The sequence below is a fragment of the Bubalus bubalis genome, chromosome X, assembly GCF_019923935.1.
Source record: "Bubalus bubalis isolate 160015118507 breed Murrah chromosome X, NDDB_SH_1, whole genome shotgun sequence".
Classification (NCBI taxonomy): Eukaryota; Metazoa; Chordata; class Mammalia; order Artiodactyla; family Bovidae; genus Bubalus; species Bubalus bubalis.
This window is the reverse complement of record NC_059181.1, coordinates 6,680,154-6,705,945: the sequence shown is the minus strand read 5'-3', so window position 1 is coordinate 6,705,945 and position 25,792 is coordinate 6,680,154. Positions and strand designations below refer to the sequence as shown.

The window sequence follows — 25,792 nt, the reverse complement described above, 5'->3', positions numbered from 1 at the left end:
ATTTTGAAACTTTTATGCGTATAGAATTCAGCATGATTTTCAATGTTTAATGCAGTTCCTCTAAAAATTAAAGCAGTTTGGCTTCCCTGGTGGCTAACTTGGTAAAGAATCCACGTGCAATGAAGGAGACCTGGGTTCAATCCCTGCGTCCGGAAGATCCCCTGGAGGAGGACATGGCAACCCACTCCAGTATTTTTGCCTGGAGAATCCCATGGACAGAGGAGCCTGGCGGGCTACAGTCCACGGGATTGCAAAGACTCGAACACGAATGAGCAACTAACACACTTTAAGAAAATCTGAATAAACTTGAACTTTTTTTTTTTTTCCTAAAGAGAGTTACTCTTGAAAGCTAACATACAATGTGAAAAATCTAACCCTACATTGTTGAGATGAGTAAAAATTGAGCAGACCTGAAGGTATAAAGGAGAAGGCAATGGCACCCCACTCCAGTACTCTTGCCTGGGAAATCCCATGGATGGAGGAGCCTGGTAGGCTACAGTCCATGGGGTCGCTAAGACTCGGACACAACTGAGCGACTTCACTTTCACTTTTGTGCATTGGAGAAGGAAATGGCAGCCCACTCCAGTGTTCTTGCCTGGAGAATCCCGAGGACCGGGGAGCCTGGTGGGCTGCCGTCTATGGGGTCGCACAGAGTCGGACACGACTGAAGTGACTTAGCAGCAGCAGCAGCAGAAGGTATAAAACGTGTGTGTGTGTGTATGTGTGTGTGTGTCCAGTTTGGCAAAAGAGTTTCCCCTTTCTTCAAAGGTTTGTTGATTCCAAGCAAAAGTCCTAGCTCTGTGGGGTGATTTCCCTGGCGGAGGGGGGCCACAGAAAAGCAGTATTTTCATGCTAATCACTGCAAGGTCACTGTTTATGAACTGGCAACGGATCAAAATGAAGGATGTCAGCGACTCAGACTGCTCAGACCTGGCAAGAGCAAGTGGTTTCTGGGGGAGATAGGTTAAGATGAGACAGCACTGTTGAGGGCTCCGGGTTCTGGAGAATTAACCACCCCCACCCCCCGGGAGGAGAAGGCAATGGCACCCCACTCCAGTATTCTTGCCTGGAAAATCCCATGGATGGAGGAGCCTAGTAGGCTGCAGTCCATGGGGTCCCTAAGAGTCAGACACGACTGAGCGACTTCACTTTCACTTTTAACTTACATGCATTGGAGAAGGAAATGGCAACCCACTCCAGTGTTCTTGCCTGGAGAATCCCAGGGACGGGGATGCCTGCTGGGCTGCCGTCTATGGGGTCGCACAGAGTCGGACACAACTGAAGTGACTTAGCAGCAGCAGCAGCAGCAGCCCCCCGGGAAGGCCTGCTGACGGGCGAGAGCGCGGACTTCCCGACCCTGAGCTCTCTGCCCCCACCCCTCCTCCTCGCTACCAAGCATCACCCTCGTGAGGCCTCGTGGCGTTCCGCGCTGCCCTCGCCGAGCCTGGCGCCTTTTCTGCTAGCGCGGGGCGGGGATCAGGCGGGGGCAGCGGGGAGGGCCAGGGCACATGACGCCCCCTCCCCGCGGCCCCGCGCCCAGCACATGACTCAGGCCGGCAGGCAGACCCGAGCCGCGCGCGTCCCCAGCACGACCCATGGCCTCTCCGCGACTAGCCACCTTCTGCTGCCCCACGCGGGACGCCGCCACGCGGCTCGCGCTGGGCTTCCAGCCGCGGGCTTTCCACGCGCTGTGTCTGGGTAGCGGCGCGCTCCGCCTGGCGCTCGGCCTCCTGCAGCTGCGGCCCGGGCGCCGGCCCGCGGGCCCCGGGATCGCCTCAGCCTCGCCGGCGACCTCGGCCCGCGTCCCCGCCTCCGTGCGCATCGTGCGCGCCGCCACCGCTTGCGACCTGCTTGGCTGCCTGGGTGAGCGCGCGACCCGCGCGGGCGAGGGTGGGTGGGGAACCCGTCGGTGTGCGAGTGAGGGCGCCCGGTCCGCGGGTGGGGACCCCTTCTTGGGAGGTGAGGGCGCACGGCCGGGGACCCCTCCGTGCGTGGTTCAGGGCCCGTGCGTACTGCACGGATGGAGACCCCTCCGCGCGCAGTTGAGTGCGCGCGGCCCGCGAGTAGGGCTCCCTCTGTGGGTGAAGACGTTGGGCCCCTAAGTAGGGGCGCGTCTGTGCGTTTTTTCAGGGCGTGCCTAGGTGCGCGGTTGAGAACCCGCGGCCCACGGGTGGTCCTCCGTGGGAGGTTGACGGGGTGAGGCCCGCCAGTGGGGACCCCTTCGTGGGAGTTGTGGGCGCACGGCCCGTCGTAGGTGGAGACCACTGAGTGCGCGGTTGAGGGCGCGCAGCTCAAAGGTGGGGACCCCTCCGTGCGCAGCTGAGCGCGCGCGGCCCGCGAGTAGGGCTCCCTCTGTGGGTGAAGACGTTGGGCCCCTAAGTAGGGGCGCGTCTGTGCGTTTTTTCAGGGCGTGCCTAGGTGCGCGGTTGAGAGCCCCGCGGCCCCACAGGTGGGCCTCCAAGCGAGATTAACGAGGTGCGGCCAGCCATTGGGGACTCCTTCATGGGAGTTGGGGGCGCACGACCCGTCGTAGGTGGGGACCACTGCTTGCGCGATTGAGGACGCGCAGCTCTACGGTGGGGACCCCTCCGTGTGAGGGTGAGGACGCCTGGCCCGCGAGTAGGGACCCGTCTGTGCGTTTCCTAGGGCACACGCACCGCGGGTGCGGACCCCTCCGTGCCCAGTTGAGGGCCCGCGGCCCGCGAGTGGGGATCTTTCCGTGTGTGCTTGAAGGCGCGTTGCCCGCGAGTGGGGACCCCTTCGTGCGCGGTTGAGGGTGCACGGCCCACAGGTGGGGACCACTGTGTGCGCAGTTGAAGGCGCACGGCCCGGGGTGGGAACCCCTCCATGCCCATTTGAAGGCCCATGGCCCACGAGTGGGGACCTCTCTGTGCCCAATTTAGAGCGCGAGGCCCGCGAGTGGGGACGCCCTTCGTGGGAATTGAGGGCGCACAGCCCATTGGTGGGGACCACTGCGTGCGCAGTTGAGGGCCCGTGGATGCGGGTGGGGACCATTGTGTGCGCAGTTGAGTGTGCACGGCCCCCGGGTGGGGGTCCCCTCCGTGTGTGGGTGAGGACACCAGGCCCACGAGTAGGGACCCATCTGTGCATTTTCCAGGGGTCGAGTACCATAGGTCGGGACCCCTCCGTGCCCAGTTGAAGGCCAATAGCCAGAGAGTGGAGTCCCCTGCGTGTGCAATTGAGGGCGCACGGCCGGCAGGTGGGGACCACTGCTTGCGCAGTCCGCGGATGGAAACCCCTCTGTGCCCAGCCGAGGGCCTATGGCCAGCTAGCGGGGACCTCTCTGTGCCCAGTTGAGAGCGTGCGGCCCACGAGTGGGGACGCCCTTCATAGGAGTTGAGGGCGCACAGCCTTGTGGTGAGGACTACCACTCCGTGCGTGGTTCAGGGTGCACGGCCCACGGGTGGGGAGCCCTTGGTGCTCAGTTGAGGGCATGGGTACTGCGGTGGGGACCCCTCCATGCCCAGTTGAGGGCCCAGGAGTGGGGACCCCTCTGTGCGCAGTTGAGGGCGCACGGCCTGCAGGTGGGGTCCCCTCCATGTGCGGGTGAGGACGCGCAGCCCATGAGGCCCCTTCCGTTTGTGCTGAGGGCGCGCTGCACGCTAGTGGGGACTGCTCCCTGAGCAGTTGAGGGCGCATGGACCGCGGGTGGGAACCACTGCGTGAGCAGTTGAAGACACACGACCCAGGGGTCTGCGAGTGGGGACCTCTCTGTGCCCAGTTGAGAGCTCGTGGCCCATGAGTGGACCCTTCGTGGGAGTTGAGAGCGCATAGCCTTGTGGTGAGGACCACTCCGTGCACGGTTGAGGGTGCACAGCCCACAGGTGGGGAACTCCTGGTGTGCAGTTGAGGGCACGCCTACAGCCCTGAGGACCCATCCACGTGCGGTTGATGGTGCGTGGCCCGTGAGTGGGAACCCTCTCTGTGTGCTTGAGGGCGCACTGCCCGCGAGTGGGAACCACTGCGTGGGCGGTTGAAGCCGCACTGGCTTGTGGTGGGGACCACTGCACGCGCGGTTGAAAGCACACGGCCCGTGGGTGGGAAGCCCTCCGTGTGCAGGTGAGGATGTCGAGCCGCGAGTTGGGACCCGTCTGTGCGTTTTCCAGGGCACACGTAGTGCGTGTCGAGACCCCTCCATGCCCAGTTGAGGCCCGCGGCCCTCGAGTGGGGATACCTTTGTGTGTTTGAGGGCACACTGCCCGCGAATGAGGACGCCTCTCTCCGCGGTTAAGGGCGCACAGCCCAGTGGTGGGGACCACTGCGTGCGCGGTTGAGGACACCTGGCCTGCGAACAGGGAGCTGTCTGTGCGTTTTTCAGGGCATGCGCACCTCGGGTCAGGGCTCCTCTGTGTGCTGTTCAGGGTGCGCAGCCAGCGAATGGGGACCTCTCCTTATGCGGTTGAGGGCACACGGCCCGCGATGGGAACCCCTCCATGCCCAGTGGAGGCCGCGGGGCCCGAGAGTGGGGACCCCCTTCTTGGGAGCTGAGGGAACACGGCCCTCGATTGGGGAAGCCTTCGTGTGCAGGGAAGGACACCCATCCCTGGAGTCGTGTGCATGGTTCAGGGTGTACGTACCACGGATGGGGACCACTCCTTGCATGGTTGAGCGCACCTGGTCTCCGGGACTGGGGGACCCTCTATATGCGGGTGAGGACGCCAGGCCCGCGACCCGTTTGTGAGTGGTTGAGGGCGCCCGGCAGGCGGGTGGGGTCCCCTCCGTGCAAGGATGAGGGCACCCAGCCCACAGGTGGGGACCCATTTGTGCGTGGTTGAAGGCATGCGGCCCGCAAGTGGGAAGCCCTGGGTATGAGTGGGGGTGCCCAGCAGTCAGGTGGTGCGCGTTTTAGGGCCCGTGGCCCGTGAGTGGGGACCCCTACGTGTGCAAATGAGGATGCCCGCCCCAGGGAGCAGGTACCGCTTGTGCGTGGTTGAGAGCGCCTGGCCCGCGGGTGGGAGGACTGATCCAGAGACGGCTACCCAGGGACACTACGGAGGACGAGTAGATTCTGCAATACAAGATGGGTAAAAGTTGCTTCCGGAGACTTCTTTTTTTCTTTTCTTTTCTTTTCTTTTCTTTTTTTTTTTTTTAACACTTTGATGTATTTGTTACTGCTCTTACTAGGGAAACTTTAGGCAGTCCTGTGAAGGAAAACCCAGAAAATACAACGGTTCCATGATCTTTCCACCAATGAGAGACTAATAGTTAATATTATCAAGCCTGTGCTCACACACATGCAGTTGTTTCCAAACCGATTTAGCAGGATCAGGAAGAAAACTCCATATATATACGATAAAATTTTTATTTCCTTTTTTATCTATGTATCTAAGTTTGGGTTTTCTATCACAGATGTGCAAACTTGTAGTCTCTAGGCTAAATCCAGCCTGCTTTTCTATGTACAGCCCATGAGTTAAGAATGTTTTTACATGTTAAAGTGTGTTTTAAAAATCTACGGGGGCTTCCCTGGTGGCTCAGACGGTAAAGTATCTGCCTGCAAGGTGGGAGACCCGGGTTTGATCCCTGGGTCGGGAAGATCCCCTGGAGAAGGAAATGGCAACCCACTCCAGTACTCTTGCCTAGAAAATTCCATGGATGGAGGAGCCCTGTGGGCTACAGTCTATGGGGTCCCAAAGAGTCAGACATGACTAAGCAACTTCACTTTCTCCCTCTCTAAGAGGAGAGTGAAAAAGCTAGCTTAACACTCGAAGCTTAGAAATCTACAGAACAGGGACTTGCTCCCAATGCAGGAGACCTGGATTCGATCCCTAGTCAGGGAACAGGATCTCACATTGCAGCAACTGAGACCTGGCCCAGCCAAGTAAATAAATATTTTAAAGAAAATCTACAGAACAACAGTATTTCAGACACGTAAGCATTCTGTGAAATGTGAATGTCAGCGTCCGTAAGTGGACTCTGATGGGGATACAGCTGTGCCCTGCACTTGGGCACTGTTGGGGCAACATCTTCCGCCCACCCTGTTTCCCCACGAGGGCAGAAGTGAGTGTTGCATAGAGAAACATAGAGAAAGTGTGGGCCGCAGACCCTAAAATATTTTCTCTCTGATCCATTACAGAAACTTTGCTGACCCCTGCTTTCAACCCTAGCACAGCACGTTTTACAAACTCTAAGCTTGATACTGCTGACCTTTTAAACTTTTTTATTTTGGACTTTATTAAATATATGCAAATGTAGAGAGACTGTATAAGAAGCCCCCTGTTCTCATCACCTAGCCTCCTCTATACTTCATCCCTGTACCCCACTCCCCACTGAATTAATTTGAAGCAGATCCCAGAATTTATATCATTACATCCACACAAATCTCAGTATGTAACTGTAGAAGAATTCAACATATATATATAATTATATACATAATTATAATATATAACATGTCTATTGTGACATACTGTATACTACATGTGTGTGTGTGTTAGTCACTCACTCATGTCTGACTCTTTGCAGCCCCATGGACTGTAGCCCACCAGGCTCCTCTGTCCATGGGATTCTCCAGGCAATAATACTGGAGTGGGTTGCCAATCCCTTCTCCAGGGGATCTTCCCAACCCAGGGATCAAACCTGGGTCTCCCACATTGCAAGAGGATTCTTTACTATCTGAGCCACCAGGGAAGCCATATACTATATGTTACAATATTATTATATATTACAATATATAATATATTTAATATGTTATATTAGTGAGGTGAAATCGCTCAGTCATGTCCAACTCTTTGCGACCCCATGGACTGTAGCCTACCAGGCTCCTCCGTCCACGGAATTTTCCAGGCAAGTGTACTGGAGTGGGTTTCCATTTCCTTCTCCAGGGGATCTTCCCGACCCAGGGATCGAACCCGGGTCTCCTGCATCACAGGCAGACACTTTACCCTCTGAGCCATCAGGGAAGCCCAATATGTTATATTAAGTGTATATTTAATATAGTATCATATTATAATATGTAATTATATATATATATATCTCACTGATATCATTACCACCTAAAAAATAAGGAAAACCGATTCCTTCATGTCACCGCTACATGTTCAGGCATGCCATACATGCCAGTTTTCCGTTCGTTAGTTCAAATCAGGATCCAAAGAGCGTCCGTGTTCTGTGAGTGCTGACGGGTGCTGGCCATGTTGGAATCATCTGCTCTTGAAGGAGAGGCTCTGATGGTATTTGAATGGCTTCCACCTCCGTGTCCTGAGGGTATCCCAGCAGCTTCTAGCCCACCTTGACCAGATACCTGGTGCATGTGTTCCAGGGGTTGGCTCCCCTGTTCCTCTTGCTGTTTTGTGCTTGGAGACGCTCAAGAATCTTGACTCCAGACACAAGCTATGGAACTTGTAGTCACTTTTTCAGACTGGAGTAAGACAGGAAGGAATACTTCCCTTTCTGTTAGCGACAAAGTGAATGTGGTGCAGGATAATTAAATTTTAAAAAATTGGTTTCCTCCCTGATTCTGCTGTAGCATTTGGGGGAAGCATCTTAATAGTTTCAGTAACTTGAATATCTGGAGATAGAGTTGCAGCCAAACATCTTTTGGGGGGTGGGTCAGGAAATAAGATTGGTACATCCTTTCGCCTTTTGAAGGAAGGTACATGGCACTGTGGGCAAATGAGCAGAAGCAGAAGTCAGGGCAAGGCAGGGGGTGTCCGGACCTCCTCGCTGAAAAATAACAAGCACAGATGATGCCACGGTGTCCCTGGTGGGCCAGTGGTAAAGGACCCGCCTGCCAATGCAGGGGATGCGGGTTCGAGCCCCGGTCCAGGAGGCTCCCGCATACTCCAGAGTCTGTGAGTCACAACTGCTGAGCCTATGCTGCAGAGACTGGGGTCCACAACTTCCGAAGCCCACGACCCACCTAGAGCCTGCGCTCCACAAGAGATGCCACGGCAATGAGAAGTCCACGTACCACAATGAAGAGTAGCCCCCACTCTCTGAAACTAGAGAAAGCCTGTGAAGACCAAGTACAGCCAAAATAAAGACAGAAACAAATACAGATGCCTCTCACATGGAATGTGATTCCCCGCCGCCCCCCTCCCCCCCGTAGGATGTTTTAAAATCTTTTTTTTTTTTTCCTGGACAAACTGCACAGCTTGTGGGATCCCAATTCCCTGACCAGGGATTGAACCTGGGCCATGGGAGTGAAACCACAGAATCCTAACCACTAGACCACCAGGGAAGTCCCGCCCCAGTTTTACTGAGACTTCACTGACATACAGCACCGGGAAATGTTTAGATATCCAGCACAATGACTCACATTTACCACAAAATGTTTCCTAAACACCCATCACCTCATATACATGCAAATATATATACATATGGTGTTTACTGAGCTCAAAGCAGATCTCCATAGTGAAAACAACAAAGCACCATCTGGAAGAAAACATTATTGCTGTTATTTGCACTTAAGAATGAGAAGCGACAGCTTTAGCATTTTAGTGTCCATAATGCCCCTTGGTGGTGTAGGACATAGTGTATACCTGGTTGCCTATTTTGAAGTATATGTTTTGTATGCCAACTACACACATTATACTAGTATACAAGTCTGTACCATTCATTTCCCCTTGAGCATTTTGTGTTATACACTGTACACTCAAACAGATGTTATCACAAACCTCACAACCCTATTATATACGTTGAGTGTGGATACTGATTATAGGCGAATTAGATATCTGGATCTAAGAGCAAGGAACACTCACAAATAATAAATGTCAAAAGTAGATTACAAGAGCTAACTTGTGAAAATCTTCAATTTTTAATTTTATTAAAAAGAACAGAAGAACTCTCTTTCACAACTTCAGAATTAAGCTTTTTCGGGACTTCCCTGGTGTTCCGGTGGTTGAGAACCCACCTTGCAATGCAGGGCACATGAGTTCCATCCCTGGTCGGGGAAGATCCCACATGGCATGGAGCGACTAAGCCCATGCACCACAAGTACTGAGCCCACGAGCCATGACTACTGAGCCCAGGTGATGAAACTACTGGAGCCCAGCTGCCCTGGAGCTGGTTCTCCGCAGCAAGGGAAGCCACAGAGATGAGAAGCCCAAGAGTAGCGGCCCCTGCTCGCTGTACCTAGACAAAGTCCTGTTAGCAGCAACAAAGACCAATCAATAAAATAAATCAATACATCGTTTTTTAAAAAAATGAAAAAAGAAAGAATGTGCTTTTTTTCAGTCGTTCTTTTTTTTTTTTTTAACATGAGGACTAGTTAAGCCGGACACTAAAAATACAGCCAAGAAACACACACTGTTATTCACACAGTTGCTTCTTATAGGCAAATAAACGAACAAGCAAAATAAGGAACATGACTATAGCTGACGTTAGTGGAAGTGGAAATCAAAGCGCCTGGGATTGCTCTGCAACCATAATCCTTATCTTCTGAGTCTTTTTTTTTTTTCTCCTCTGTCTCTCCTGCACCCACCAACATGTGTATCTTTCATCTCTGCCTCCCTCACATCTTTCTCTCTCCCTTCCTATCTTCTATCCATCCATCCTTTCATCTGTCCATGTGCCCATTTGTCCATCCATCATTTTTACAGTCAGCAGGCCCCGTTTAGGTCTGAGTCAGGAGCAGACACAAAGAAAGCGTTATCACCTGGTTGTCCCTTAGGTATCGCGGTCCGATCTGCGATGTGGTTAGGGTTTCCGAGTTTCGTGGACGACATCTCCACCGTGAACAGGACAGATGTGTGGCCAGCCGTCTTCTGCGTGGGGAGTGCAGTAAGTGTGGCTTCCCTCGTCCCCCTCCCCACCCCTTCACTCCCCTCTGTTACACTGAGTCCTCAAAGTATGGTCCTGACCCTCCCACCAACCCAGTGCAGTTTTTAGAAAAGCTCAGAGACCCCCACCCTTAGCCCACTGACCAGGGGCCCTGTGGGAGGAGGGCCTGTTTGTGATTTAACAAACCCTCCAGGGGTCTCTGGAGCTTCCCAGGTGTCTTATGGGTGAAGAACCCGCCTGCTAATGCAGGAGATGCTGGTTCGATCCCTGGGTAGGGAAGATCTCCTGGAGGAGGAAATGGCAACCCACTCCAGTATTTTTTGCCTGGAGGATTCCATGGACAGAGGACCCTGGGGGGCTACAGTCCACAGGGTCGCAAAGAGTCGAACACCATTGAAGGCGCTTAGCATTGCAGCACATCCCTGCCTTGCTCCCCCTGGGAAGGTCCTTCCTGCGCATCCTCTTTCGTCCTCAGCAGAAGCGCATCTGGTTCAAAGTGCCTGGCCAGGCCTTTCATCTCTGAGCCCGTCATCTCTCTGCCTACACATGTGAGCATCAGGAGGGGCTTGCTGGACCAGTCTGGCTGAGCAGACGGGGAACCAAGGCACCCGCCTGCCCCCAGGCCACATCCCAGCCTAGGCTTCCAAGGGTGGCCACGTGTCTGCCGAGGGCTTTCAGGGACACGGGATGACGTCAGGGAGGGGCGGGGCCACCCGGAGCCCGCCCCCAGGGGCTGGGATGACATCAGGGGTGGGGCGGGGCCACCTCGAGCCTGCACCCAGGGGCTAGGATGCCATTCTTCTGATTATAGCTCTGGATCCAGCTGCTGTACAGCGCCTGCTTCTGGTGGTTGTTCTGCTACGCAGTGGATGCCTACCTGGTGATCCAGAGGTCGGCTGGACAGAGGTATTCAGTGCGAGCAGCCGGGTTCTTCTGCTCTAGCTCATTGCCGGAGGGGAAGGTTGGAGAGGCCAGGAGCATTTATTTCTGTAGGGTAGACACGGAAAGTGAAAGAGGAGAGCGAAAAAGTTGGCTTGAAGCTCAACATTCAGAAAACTGAGATCATGGCATCCGGTCCCATCACTTCATGGCAAATAGATGGGGAAACAGTGACAGACTTTCTTTTTTGGGGGGCTCCAAAATCACTGCAGATAGTGACTGCAGCCATGAAATTAAAAGACGCTTACTTCTCGGGAGAAAAGTTATGACCAACCTAGAGAGCATATTAAAAAGCAGAGACCTTACTTTGCCAACAAAGGTCTGTCTAGTGAAGGCTATGGTTTTCCTAGTAGTCATGTATGGATGTGAGAGTTGGACTATAAAGAAAGCTGAGTGCCAAGGAATTGATGCTTTTGAACTGTGGTGTTGGAGAAGACTCCTGAGAGTCCCTTGGACATCAGGGAGATCCAACCAGTCCATCCTAAAGGAGATCAGTCCTGAATATTCATTGGAAGAACTGATGTTGAAGCTGAAACGCCAATCCTTTGGGCACCTGATGCAAAGAGCTGACTCATTGGAAAAGACCCTGATGCTGGGAAAGATTGAAGGCAGGAGGAGAAAGGGACGACAGAGGATGAGATGGTTGGACGGCATCACCGACTCAATGGACATGAGTTTGAGTCAACTCCGGGAGTTGGTGATGGACAGGGAGGCCTGGCATGCTGCAGTCCATGGGATCTCAGAGTTGGACACGACTGAGTGACTGAACTGAACTAAGACACAGTCTATCAGAACCTCCCAGTGGGCACTTCACCAAGAAATGTCTAATGCCAGCTCATTTTTATATAAAAGGCAGAAGGCACAATCAAAACAGCAAGGTATTCTTGCTGGGCACCTGAAACATTGTAAGTCAACTATATATATATATAATATATATATATATTAAGAAAAAATAGCAAAATATTCTCCAGGTGCCCCCCCCCAAAATTGAGGATTTTAAAACCATGGAAATAAGTAATTCAGTAAATTTCATATTTGGAACTGGGCAGATGCTAAAAAAGGATTGGCATGATTATTTTTATTATTATTGGCATGATAATTCTGATGGTATTTAAAGGTATAGGAAGAAGTTCTAAGAAGTGTGTATGGATGTGTTATGCTAAGTACAGAGCCCAAGATTTCTGGTGCTGGAGAGGGGGCTGTCTAGGAGGAATTACACAGTGGTTAGTGCCTTGGCCCCAGTGGGTTCAAGTTCCTGACCCTCACTCACTCACCTCAGTCACTGAGTGACTGTTGGCAAGTTTCTGAACCTCTCTGGATTACCTGCAAGGCTTACTGACTCTGCTCCTTTGGGGGGATAGGGTGGCGTGTGTGGGTGTACAGAGATGAAGGATGGGGATGGTTAAGGATGTAAGGATGGAGGTGGTAAGAGTGTAAACTCTGCAAGGAATGATCAAGGGTGGCAGTGGAGAGAGATAGGAAGTCTCCCAGCTCTCCTGGAATGTCAGATGGCCACCCATTTCTCAGAGACCTTCTTGGTGGTTTGGACTGAGCATTAAGACCCTTGCGTGCTGGGTACCGAGATGACTTCAGGAAGGACAGAGGCTGGGAACCTCTTGCTACTGGGGGAGCTAGGTCCCTAGGAGGAATTATGCCAGCTCATTTTTATAAAAGGAAGAAGGCACAATCAAAACAACAAGGTATTCTTGCTGGGCACCTGAAATGTCCATCCCTTCTGTCAATCTTGAGAGCCTTCAGTTCAGTTTAGTTGCTCAGTTGTGTCCAACTCTTTGTGACCCCACGGACTGCAGCACGCCAGGCCTCCCTGTCCATCGCCAACTCCTGGAGTTGACTCAAACTCATGTCCATTGAGTTGGTGATGCCGTCCAGCCATCTCATCCTCTGTCGTCCCCTTCTCCTCCTGCCTTCAATCTTTCCCAGCATCAGGGTCTTTTCCAATGAGTCAGCTCTTCGCATCAGGTGGCCAAAGGATTGGAGTTTCAGCTTCAGCATCAGTCCTTCTAAAGGATATTCAGGACTGATTTCTTTTAGGATGGACTGGTTGGTTCTCTTTGCAGTTCAAGGGACTCTCAAGAGTCTTCTCCAACACCACAGTTCCAAAGCATCAACTCTTCAGCGCTCAGCTTTCTTTATGGTCCGACTCACACATCCATACATAACTACTGGAAACACCATAGCTTTGCCTAGATGGACCTTGAAAGCCTTAAGTTAAGGGAAACAAACCAGACACAGAAGGCCACATTTTTTACGCTTCCACTTGGATGAGATGTCCAGAATAGGCAAATCCATAGAGAGAGATGGTAGTTGAGTGGTTGCCAGGGGCTGGGGGTGCAGGCGTGATGGGGAGAGACCCCTGAATGGGTGTGGGTGTCCTTTTAGGGGGATGAACATGTTTTGAAACGGGCCTGAGGTGGGGCTTGCATGGCACTGTGGATATCCTAAATGCCCTGAGTTGTTCACTTTAGAATGGTGACTTTGATGTTACGTGACTTTCACTACTCAGCGCTAAGGGGTGACAATACATACACAAGTGGGCACAGCTGTGTGCCAATAAAACTTTATTTACAAAAGCAGGCAGAGGGCCGGATCTGTACGGAGGGCTGTGTTTAAACAAATAAACAAACAAAACAACCTCAGAAGCACAATCAGGGGGCTACTTGCTGAGAGTCTGCTCTGCATGTGTTTTACTGCTGCTTGCAGAGTGCGGGGCCGGGCAGGTGCTGGACCTGAGGTTCTGGACCTGTATTCTCTCTCCCCCAGCACCATCCTGCTGTACCACCTGATGACCTGGGGCCTGGCCGCCCTGCTGAGCGTAGAGGGTGCCCTCATGCTGTACTATCCTTCCATGTCCAGGTAAGCCGGGGCTCCCCCAATGCTGGACCCCCATGGGGAATCCTCCTGCAGACATGCCTGGGTGCTGACTCCATGTGGGTGGGCAGGTCTTCGTCCAGGATCTGTGCAGCTGCGAGCACATGCCTGGCTCCTTGAGCCAGCCAGGGTTCCCTGCTCCTGCCCGTCACGTGTGTGTTGGGTCGGTGATGTGCACAGTGTGGATACAGAGCTTGCATGGCACCATGGGTGTCCTAAATGCTGCTGAGTTGTTCACTTTACAATGGTGACTTTGATGTTATGTGACTTTCCCTACTCAGCACTAATGGATAAAGCAGCCATAGACAATACATACACAAGTGGGCATGGCTGTGTGCCAATAAAACTTTATTGACAAAAGCAGGCGGAGGGCTGGATCTGTACTGAGGGCTGTGTTTAAACAAACAAACAAAAAAAACAACCTCAGAGGCACAATCGGAGCTTGGGGTGCATCTCTCCTCCCTACACACCTGTGATGGCTCCCTCCTACCGGCTCTTGATTTTTTTTTTATCCTTCAAACCAGCTTCCTCTGGGCACGCAGGTGAGTTGAACATCCCAGGGCTGAGTTCCAGATGTCTGGGAGACTCAAAGGGTTGCTTTTAGAATAGCTCATTTTCAGCCTCTGCTGTCTGCACTTTTTTTTCATGTCTCCAGCCTGTGCTCTTCTGAACACACGCTGGGAGATGTGGCCTATGAAACTGTCTCAGACATTTCTTTGAGTCTGAACCCCTGCCCTTTACCATTTGTAAAACCTCAAGGTCTCTCTAAGGAGATATATTCTACATTTTAATGGAAAACTGAAAATCAGATATTGGACACCGTCTCTTGGTGATTTTAGGGTGTTGTAGACCCAGGGAGGGGCTTCCTGGGTAGCTCAGCTGGTAAAGAGTCTGCCTGCAATGCAGGAGACTCCAGTTCAATTCCTGCGTTGGGAAGTTCCCCCAGAGAAGGGATAGGCTACCCACTCCAGTATTCTTGGACTTCCCTGGTGGTTCAGACAGTAAAGAATCCGCCTGCAATGTAGGAGACCTGGGTTCAATTCCTGGGTTTGGAAGATCCCCTGGAGGAGGGCATGGCAACCCACTCCAGTATTCTTGCCTGGAGAATCCCATGGACAGAGGAGCCTGGGGGGCCACAGTCCATGGGGTTGCAGAGTTGGACACAACTGAGCAACTAAGCACAGCACAGCACAGACCCAAGGATCAGTACAGCATGGCCCTTAGTACAGATCAGGCCCTTTGCCTGCTTTTGTAAATAAAGTTTTATTGGCACACAGCCATACCCATTTGTGTATGTATTGTCTATGGCTGCTTTATCCATTAGAGTTGAGTAGATTTGACAGAGGCCGTGAGGGTTCTGAAGCCTAAAATATTTCCTAACTGTTCCTTTAGAGAAAAAGTTTGCTGACCTGTGGTGTAGACTGTTTCTCCCCATCTTTCTTAATTTCTTGCAGCTGCTCACTCAAATGTCTCCACAGTCCTATTGCCTTGTCAACTGTGACTACTTCCAGGCCTCTGTGTAGACCCCTCAAAATAATCTGCTCTCCCCAGGAGCCTTAAAAGGACGAAGACAGAGTAAGCAGCTGTTACAGAGGGATGCACTTAATCGGAAAGAGAATTTTTATCACTCACCTCCACCCGTGAGATCCTGGGGCTGTTTCATTTGAGCCCATGTGCTCCGAGATTAACACAAGGCCTCCCCCAGAAGCATTTTAATTCTCCATCATCTCATCCTCCAACATCTCTACCCTCAATCATCCCCACCCTCATGAATCACCTCCAACCTCCATCATCTCCACCCACCATCATCCCACCATGCCCATCTTCCATCATCTCATCCTCCAACATCTGCACCCTATATCATCCCTACCCTCCAACATCTCCACCCTCAATCATCCCCACCCTCCAACATCTGCAACATACATCACCTGCAACCATCATCATCTGCAACTTCCATCATCCTATCTTCTCTAACCTCCATCATCTCATCCTCTATCATCTCATCATCTCATCTTCCATCATCTCTACTCTCCATCATCTCCACCATCCATCATCCCATCATCCCACCCTCCATCATCTCCACCATCCATCAGAACCATCCTCCATAATCTCCAGCCACCATCATCTCATCTGCCTCATGTCCACCCTCCCCCATCTCCACCCTCCATCAGTCTGCCCTCCACCATCCCATCATGTCTACCTCCATCTCCTCCTCCTCCATCATCTCCTCCTCCATTATTACCACATTCCATCATCTCCACCTTACAACATCCCATCATGCCCACCCTGCATCATCTCATCCTCCAATGTCATTACCCTCCATCATCTTCACCCTCCATCATCTCCACCCTCCATCATCATCCCATCATCACCTCTCCACCCTCCATCATCTCCACCCTTCATCATTTGCATTCTCAGAGCACTGTGCAGGCTCCCACCCTCACTCATCTGTCCCTCATCATTCAAATCTCATCTTTTGCTCCTCCTGTTTCCCTTTCTCCCCCAAGCCCTTGTAGACCATGGTTTAGCTTTCACAGCTGAAGAAGAAAGCTTCATTTAAAAAAGAATGCCCCATCTTCACATGGTATTGCCATCCTTAGGGCAACAAAAGGCGGGCACTGCATTGTTCATGCCTGGTTTTGTGCATTCTGCCACTTTCATCTCTGGTGTGCGCACTCCATATTGATGAAAGCACCGGCATCTTTATCATGCCCCCTTCCCGGGCCTCCAGGGCTGCGCCCTCCTCTGGCTTTCCACCTCATCTGGGGTTGGACCTGAGCAACTTCACCTTTGGATACCCTCTCCCCCTTTGCCACTTTCTCTACATTATGCATTTGTTCAGTGACACTCCCGGCCTTGGTAACATAGCTGTGTGTAGCATACCACCATGTCCTGTTGCTGACGGACGAGTCCCCCAACCCATCAGTAGACATTCCTGTCTTTCTTTCTGAAAAGAACCACCGAAATGGTTATGGGTCACCTTGGGGACAAGTGTCCTGAGAAATAGGAAACTCGGGTGTTTTCAGTTGTTCGAGGGCAGAGCTTGGATCTTATTGGTGATGTCAGCCAGGCCTAGCACGTAGTAAAGCGCTGAGGACCTTACTAGCCTATTGAGTGTCTTTGTCTTGCTTGAACTGTGTGTGTTTTCTTTGAAGGGGTCTCACAGCGGGGTTGTGGTGGGGGTGGGCGTCCACCATCCCAGAGTCTTTTCCTGTCTTTACTTTTTTCCAAGGGGGAACTTGAAAAGTGGCCCACTTTCTGAGACAAGACAGAACTGTGATTGATCCTGCTTCTCCTTCTGTGACTTACTTGCTTGTCCACAGACATGATGAGATGTGAGTCAGATTTCCTTCCGGCAGCCAGAAGTGATCTGTGCATTTCCCTTTGTGCTCTGGGTCCTCTTATCTCAGCTTTCAGATAAGGCAGCGGGTTATTTCAGGTAAAGCCTCATTGTTGGAGAATGCCTCGGTTTTTCTCTCCCTTCCTCCCCACCAGGTGCGAGAGGGGCCTGGAGCATGCCATCCCCCACTACATCACCACGTACTTGCCGCTGCTACTGGTCCTCGTGGGCAACCCCATCTTATTCCGAAAGACAGTGACCGCAGGTAAAGGGCAGGGAAGCTTCCCTGGGGATGAGGCCACGGGGATGAGCCCCAGGACTTGGGCCCCAGTCATTATTTAGGATCCCTGACCTCATCTGTCATCCTGCAGAGACGAGCAGAATGAAGTTGGGGAGAGTGAGTGGGTTTACATCAGTGACAGGAAGAAAGCCTACTCAGTCACGGCTAGATGAAGTCTTTGCCAGCATCCGTTAGCACACAGCCCAGGGACCTGTGGACTTTTTCCCTTCTACCTGGACTCATCCTGGGTCTATCCTTGGCGTGCCCTCAAAGACCCAGTGTCCTTGTAAACTGGCAGAGGGGGAGACGGGAACAGGAGAGGAAAGGAAAGGTCAGCCGTGGGCAAAGGGTGGAGATGGACAGGGCTGTCGCTGGTGGTGGGGGGGCTGGCTCCCCCTGTGTTGTCTGGGCCCATGTCTTCTCCCAGCTGGGCAGGAAGCAGGAAGGGGCCCACAGGACATGAGTCAGAGGCACCAGAAATATCTGGGCGAGAAGGTGAGTCAGCAGACCCACAGGAGGGGGCCTGCATTCCAGCCCCCTACCCCATCGTTGAGGAGACGAACCCTGGGGCAAGTCTCTAGCCCCCTTGTGCCCTGTGGGTCCCTCACGGGCAGAATCGGAATAAAGAAACACACGTCCACAGAAAGGTCACTGGAGGATTGACTGTGGATTGCAGAACTTTAAGCGACATGCTCTGCTACTTAGGGAAACAACATCACCAAGGCTCTTTGGGTCTCTCTCTTCGTATCTGCGTTGAAAACCAGTGTGTGTACACATGTCACTAACACAACATTGGAAATTGACTCTACTGCAATAAAAATTTAAAAACACACAACCCCCATAGCGTATTAGAAAGAAAGAAAGGGAAGTCAGTAAGTCGTGTCTGACTCTTTGTGACCTCATGGGTTGTAGCCTACCAGGCTTCTCCATCCATGGAATTTTCCAGGCAAGAGTACTGTAGTGGGTTGCTATTTCCTTCTCCAGGGGATCTTCCCAACCCAGGGATTGAACCCTGATCTCCCACATTTTAGGCAGACGCTTTTACCATCTGAGCCAAATACAGCTTTTTTAAAAACATTGCATTAAAACACAGTGATTAAAAAACAGTGATTCAATTACATCAAATAAAGGAAAACGAAGTGTAGAAAAAAACACTGGAAAGAAATACACTAAGATTCTAACAGTAGTTGTCTTTGGGGGATGATGGTTATTCATTTTTTTTCTAAACTTTTTTTTATATTTTTCAACTTGTCTAAAGGAGGAATGCCAAATCTTTCAACATTTTAAAATAGCAAGTATGGGACTCCCCTGGAGGTCCAGGGGTTAAGACTACACGCTTTCACTGCAGGGGGGCCTGGGTTTAATCCCTAGTTGGGGAACTAAGATCCCACGTGCAGAGAGTCTTGGCCAAAGAAAGAAAGAAATCAAGGATAAATTATTACTATTTTTAAATTTTTTGGCTGCACCTTTCAGCATGGGGCATTATAGTTCCCTGATCAGAGATCAAATCTTTGCCCCCTGTGTTGGATGCATGGAATCTTATAACTACTGACCCACCAGAGAAGTCCCCTAGTGAATTATTCTTATAATAAAAATAATTTTTGATATTTATATTTTATATTTATAAACATAATTTTATTATAAAGATAAAAAGTATAAACTGTCAAAAATACAGCTCCTGAACGAATAAAATGCAGATAAAACTGGGGGTGTAGTTAACAGCACTGTATCAGCGTTGTTTTCTTCATGCTGACCAACGTATCATTGTGAATGTGGTTGCAGAAGATGTTAACACTGGAGGCAGCTGGGTGCAGCTCTATGGGGACTCTACTATCTCTGTATATCTTATATAAATCTAAACAATTTCAAAACTTAAAGTGGCTCAGTCATGTCCAGCTCTTTGTGAACCCATGGACTATAAAGTCCGAGGAATTCTCCAGGCCGGAATACTGGAGTGGGTAGCCTTTCCCTTCTCCAGGGGGATCTTCCCAAGCCCAGGGATCGAACCCATGTCTCCTGCATTGCAGGCAAATTCTTTACCAGCTGAGCCACCAGAGAAGCCCCAGAATCCTGGAGTGGGTAGCCTCTCCCTTCTCCAGGGGCTCTTCCCGACCCAGGAATCCAACTGAGGTCTCCTGCATTGCAGGCGGATTCTTTACCAGCTGAGCTATCAGGGAAACCACAAAGACTTCAAAGGAAACCTTTAAAAGCTGTGTATTCCCCCCGAGTGTCTGAGAAGCACCCCCGCCCCTCCCGATGCAGTGGTGAGAGAGGCATGGCTGGTATCTTGCCTCCTGCTCTCCAGGATGACTTGCGGGCTCCCATCCGGTTTGCTGGCCTTTGTCAATCATGAACATCACACACCGTTCCTCTCTGCTCTCCACAGTGGCCTCCTTACTGAAGGGAAGACAAGGCATTTACACGGAGAACGAGAGACGCATGGGAGCCATGATCAAGACCCGATTCTTCAAAATAATGCTGGTTTTCATCGTTTGGTAACGTGTTTCTGTTTCTTTAAACTCTCACTGGGACATGAAGTGCAAACCGCTTGTAAGTTGCCTTCCCAAGTGTGACCTGAGTTCCAGAGGCAGAGTCTTGGGAGAGGAAACCTTTAGAGGCTTGTCCAGATGGCCCTGGAGGCAATGCTGTCCAGACACGAAGGCCAGTCTGCACCCGTGACCTTCTGGAAATAAATTCACATCCTCTCAAATTATAGAGAATCCCTAAGAACAGAAAATCCTCACTTTAACGTGGTCACATACCAACCACTTGCCTCCGGAGCGTTGTCCCATCGCTGGGGGTTAACGTTCAAATCAAATGCTTCATCGTGCCTTCTAAATCCATCTTTTATTTTTGCACCCATCTTTGTTTTATTTTTTAATTAATTAATTTTTTCTTGTTGTTGTTGCAGTGTGAGGCATGTGGGATCTTACTTCCCCGGCCAGGGATTGAACCCTCCTCCCTTGCACTGGAAGTACCGAGTCCTGACCACTGGACGGCCAGGGAAGTCCCTGCATTTGTCCTGACAGCAGGATTCCTGTATCTGATGAGACACAGGGGCGACACCCCGTGTCTGTGTGATGAGTCACAGCTCAGGGCAACAAGGACAGAAACCATGACTCCCCAGGCAGTCCAGTGGTTAGGGCTCTAAGCTCCCACTGCATGGGGCAAGAGTTCCATCTCTGGTTCGGGAAACTAAGATCCCGAAAGCTGTGTGGCACGGCCAAAAAAACAACTAAAAAATAAAAAAAAAAACAAGAAAGGTAGAGAGCAGTCTTCATCTCCTCCTGTCCCCCACAGGCAGTCTGCCCCAGCATTTCAGGTGGGTTTGCTCTGTGCAAATAGACCTGTGACAAGTACCAAATCAGAAAGCCCTTTGCTGCAGCGACAGAGTGCTTTGCCAGACAGGGCACACGGTGGTGGTTAATAATTTATCTGATGGGAAGAGGCTGGTTTGGACATTCTCCTGGGAGAGCCGTGAGTCACCTCCCTTTAAAAATACCCCGAGCCCACCATTTCCAACTTCGCCGACCTGCCAACACTAACGTCAGAAATTTCCGACATAAAACATCAAGGTTTGTGTTGGTCTCCATCAAGACGTCAGCTTGCTCGTCAAAGGAGGAACAACTTCTGGGCTCTTTGACGTGTGCTAGAACCTTCCACCCGATGTGGTGTTGACTGTGACCATCGGGAGGGTCTCTTGGTCTCTGCTTTCGGCTGAGGGGGATGCCATCTCTGACGTCTAATTCTCGTCTAATTCTGCAGCTACTTGGTCACCCCTCCCGGACTTCTAGGTCTTGGGAGACATGTTCCCTGGGGCTTCTCAGGTGGCTCAGTAGATAAAAAAAAATCTGCCTGCAATGCCGGAGATGTGGGTTCAATCCCTAAGTTGGGAAGATCCCCTGGAGGAGGAAATGGCAACCCACTCCAGTATTCTTGCCTGGGAAATCCCATGGACAGAGGAGCCTGGAGGGCTACAGTCCCCTGGGGTCACAAAGAGTTAGACATGATGGAGTGACTCAGCAGTCATGCATGCAGACATGTCCCCTGACCTCTGGCATTGAAAAAAAAAGATACTGGGAAGCAATTATCCTCCCATTAAAAATAAGCAAAAAAAAAAAAGAATGATATCACATGTTCTCTTTACCTGTGGCCCATTTTCTTTCTCACAGCTGGTTCTCAAATGTCATCAACGAAAGCCTTCTGTTCTATCTTGAAATGCAACCAGATATCAACAGCAGCTCTTTGAAACAGGTCAGAAACGCGGCCAAGACCACGTGGTTCATGATGGTAGGTCAATCTTGATTTTAAATGTACTTCCTAAAGAAGAAGAAAAAAACCCAGACAAGATAAAAACCACTGAGAAGTATGATCTATGTGTTATTTAAATATGCGGTGAGTTGAAGAGGTTGCGGAGCCCCCTTATCTGGCTGTGGTCCATGAGCTGGCTTGTGCATTTACTCTTGGCATCATTATTAAATGGATCTGACTCTGGTAAGTCAGTTTGGCAAGTGTCTCAAACCTTTCAGGCTGACTAAACATATCTGGGAATTTATCTGGAAGAAATGTTTCAGACTGAAAAAGCCACAGAGTTGGAGGTATTCCTTGGAACACTATCCATAAATATAAAGCATTCTAGACAACCCACGTTTTTTGTTTTTTGTTTTTTTTTTTTAATAAAAGGGAATGGTTAAGTAAATCACTGTCTTTGATCTTGATGGAATGGTATGCAGATGTTGAAAATGACAATGTAAAGTATGACAATTATGAAATCTCGTAATAAGTGAAGAATGCAGGATGTAGAGATTATACTCATTTCAACTCCCTAATCACACATGTAGGCAACAATATTGCCTAGAAACACACCACCATAATCAGGTGGAAAGCTCACGGATACATCGTCCTCAATGTTTCCAGGATGTTGAGTCTCCACTGCAAAAACTCCATAACAAGTGCCTCTATGTTAGTGGAGAAGTGCCTGGGTTTCCCTGGTGGCTCAGCGGTAAAGAATCCGCCTGCCAATGAAGGAGACCCCAGTTCGATCCCTGGGTCAGGAAGATCCCCTGGAGAAGGGCCTGGCAACCCACTACTTAGCAAGTAGACAAGCGGAGAGGCGCACCGTGTCCTCAATGAAATGCGTGTGCATTCAGTGTTACCATCATTATTAAACGCATATGACTCTGGTAAGTCAGTTTGGCAAGGGTCTCAAACTTTTTAGGCAGACTAAGAATATCTGGGAATTTCTCTGGAAGAAGTGTTGCAGACTGAAAAAGCCACAGAGCTGGAGGTATCCCTTGGAACACTGTCCATAAATATAAAGCATTCTAGAGAACCCACATCGCTGGGGTGATGCCCGGGACCTTCCTCTCCACCCCTCTTGTCTCCTATGTTTCCCACGCATCTCTGAAGGCTCAGCACCTCCAAGCCAGTCTCTCTCTTGCCCCAAACCAGCCAACAGGGTGCGCCCCAGTTGAGGCCAGCCCTGTGGACCGAAGTGACCCCCGTGAGCCCCGATGCCCGTCAGCGCCCTGACTTATATGCCGTCTCTTTCTCCTCCCTTCCAGGGGATCCTGAATCCAGCCCAAGGTTTCCTCTTGTCCCTGGCCTTCTATGGCTGGACGGGCTGCCGCCTGACGCTTCCAGGTCCCAGCAAGGAGATCCAGTGGGACTCGATGACCACCTCGGCCACCGAGGGGGCTCCCCCCTCCCCCGGGGGCCCCCACGAGCCCGGGGAAGGCCCCGCTCCCAAGAAGGAGCTTCCAGGTGGCACGCACACTTCCGATGAGGCCTTGAGCTTGCTTTCTGAAGGTAAGAGCCTCTGGGTAGAGGCAGGCCTAGGTTGGGGGCCCCAGGCTCCCCAGGAACTCCTTTGTCAATGACCAGGAGGCTCTCTACCCTGATTTCTGGAACCAGCTTCAGGGCATGAGTGGAAAGGGACCACCTTAATCTTGCAGCTCGTCACTCACCTCTCCTTGTAATGTGAGTGTGGTGCCTTTCCTCTGCCTGCGTGCCACGTGGCTTCAGTCCTGTTGAACTCTCTGCGTCCCCAGGGACTGTCACCCCCGCTAGGCTGCTCTGTCCCTGGGGATTCTCCAGGTGAGAATACTGGAGCGGGTTGCCATGCCCTCCTCAAGGGGATCTTCCCCACCTAGGGACTGAGCACCGTAGCCTTGTGTTAATGATCACTAGCTCTGCCTTGGGGTGCATGACATTCTGAGTCTGAGATAAACGGTCACTTCTCATCCGGTGCTGACGTGTGCTGTAAGACAATGAACAGTAGGCGACCTGACCTCTGGAGATTTTTATGTGCAGTTTTGGTTTGTCCACTTCATCCGGGGGCATTTAAGAAGAAATGCAGGTCACCTGTCGCTGGCTTTTCCACTCTGTCCTCTTCAAGACTCTCGCACCGTGGTCCTCAAATTGGTCCTCTTTTTAAACTCCTGTTCATCTAATTTGGACTCCCCTGGTGGCTCAGATGATAAAGTGTCTGCCTACAATGCTGGAGACGTGGGTTCGATCCCTGAGTCGGGAAGATTCCCCTGGAGAAGGAAATGGCAACCCATTCCAATCTTCTGCCTGGAGAATCTCATGGACGGAGGAGTCTGGTGAGCTACAGTCCGTGGGGTCGCAGAGTCGGACACAACTGAGAGACTTCAGTTTCACTTTTCGTCTAATTTGGGGTTATGTCCATTAACCCAACTGATGTGGAGGATGAAAGTATTAGTTTAAGGCCCAAATAATGTTTCTTTAAAGCTTGAAAGTGAAAGTGAAGTCAAGACTGATTTCCTTTAGGATGGACTGGTTGGATCTCCTTGCAGTCCAAGGGACTCTCAAGGGTCTTCTCTAACACCACAGTTAAAGATGTGGGTAAAAATCAGCAAAGAGAATGACTCCCATATACAAGACCCCTATGTCTATACCACAGGCTGTACGGTGAGGCCAGAACCCTCAGGAACCGGGGGCCTTTTCGAATAAAGTGGTAATCTCGGAAATGAGATAAGGCTGCCTTAATCTCGGGCGTGTTTCCTTTCTCCTTTCCAGCCACTTTGCTTTCATAAGACAGAAAATACTGTTACATGTCAGAGAAAAACCCAGAGATAGAAACTCGAAGTGGTAAGTACGGTTAGGCCTCTCCCCGTCTGTCTGCACTGTTAGGATGAAGCTTGACCTGTTTATCATATCCTTAAGCCTCTATCTGCTACTTTAGGATTGACTTCCAGGCTGACATGCTTCCACCGAGCCTTCGTCATTAAGCATCTAACATGGTGTCTGGCACTTACTCGCCACTTAACAGAAAAGGCAACTGAATTTGAACAAATATTCCTTGAGCGCCTGCAACCCAATCAACACTATTTTAGCTGAGGTGGGGGCTGGGGTGTGAGCATCTCTGAGAAGCATCATGTGGCAACTTAGAAATAAAGACTTATAAATAAATAAAGGCTGGATTTGCATTTAGTTTGGTGGTGGGAAGCTGGAGAGAGGCAGGTAGGGAAGAGATCCATCCAGGGGTGTTTACAGATTCTGCATTTTTATCTTGGGGCCAGCAAAAGGTCAGTTAAGGTTTCTGAGCGGAGACAGAACACGTACATTTGCTCATAGGAGTAACCTAGTGACTGGACAATTCCATGGATGGAGGAGCCTAGTTGGGCTACAGTCCATGGGTTCGCAAAGAGTCGGACACGACTGAGCGACTTCACTTTCATGATTGTGGCGACGATTCACAGTGAGAGGATCTCTGTATAATTCCTGATGACAACTTGAGTTCAAAATACGAGGAGCATCTTTGTAAAGAATCACGATTTCCCCCAAGCCCTCCCATCTTTCCAATAATCCCTTGCTTTTCCATTCTTCCTCCTTCTCCATGCAATCCCGTGTTTCCCACAAAGCTCTGTTTCCCTGTAATTCCCTACTTCTCCCTCCAACCCCGTGTCTTTTCCAACTCTACACTTCTCCCACAATTTCCTTTCTTCCCCATAATCCTTGCCCTGCCCACAACTCTCCATTGTCCCACAGCTTTCTGTTTCATTCCAGAATCCCTCTTCCGAATAATTTTACTTTCCCACAGCTCTTTGCTGTCTGTGGTCAGTCTCATATCACCATTCTATCTCCTAGGGTTCTGTTCCCGACCACATTTCAGTTCTTCTGCCATTTTATTCTTCTATGATTTTCTGTTCTCATTTTTGTTTTTTTTCTTTTCCACAACTGCCTATTCATCCCCAAATTATTCATTCTTATGCAAAAATCTCCCAGGGCTCCCCTAACCCTCTTTTCAGGACGACCAGTCTCTCCCACAACACGCTTTCCCTGTAACGAAACAAAGCAAGACTGTATGATCCTTGCCCACTGCCGCCCGCTATTCCATCATGTTCTTTGCCTGCCTGCTGCGGGTGGAGAAGTTTAGTCAAAGAATCAGTTTAATCACAGAGGTGAGAAATGCTAAAACAAAGGAAAATAGTCAAAGGAGACCAAATAATAATAATGTACTCATTAAGTGTAGTGAGATTTCCACTGTAGCTCAAACAGCAAAGAATCTGCCTGTGAGGCAGGAGACCTGGGTTTGATCCCTGGGTCGGGAAGATCCCCTGGAGAAGAGAATGGCAACCCAC

The 25,792-nt window shown here is 50.7% G+C and overlaps 1 protein-coding gene across 4 annotated transcripts in view; it reads left to right on the top strand.

Moving 5' to 3' along the window:
- GPR143 (G protein-coupled receptor 143) overlaps positions 1-25,792 on the top strand; it is a 46,270-nt gene that overhangs the window by 15,356 nt on the left and 5,122 nt on the right. The window contains exons 1-10 of one of the 4 annotated variants that reach the window (XR_003106690.3): positions 1,340-1,863; positions 9,629-9,738; positions 10,550-10,644; positions 13,459-13,551; positions 17,062-17,171; positions 19,573-19,681; positions 21,359-21,476; positions 22,751-22,994; positions 24,228-24,299; positions 24,394-24,621. Coding sequence is in view for 3 of the 4 variants with exons in the window: in XM_025276289.3 (XP_025132074.3) it covers positions 1,596-1,863; positions 9,629-9,738; positions 10,550-10,644; positions 13,459-13,551; positions 17,062-17,171; positions 19,573-19,681; positions 21,359-21,476; positions 22,751-22,994 (1,147 nt within the window). In the remaining variant the exon portion in view is untranslated. Of the gene's footprint in view, positions 1-1,337; positions 1,864-9,628; positions 9,739-10,549; positions 10,645-13,458; positions 13,552-17,061; positions 17,172-19,572; positions 19,682-21,358; positions 21,477-22,750; positions 22,995-24,227; positions 24,300-24,393; positions 24,622-25,792 lie in introns of those variants that run through there. The other 3 variants (XM_025276290.3, XM_025276289.3, XM_044936987.2) reach the window with 3 other exon arrangements.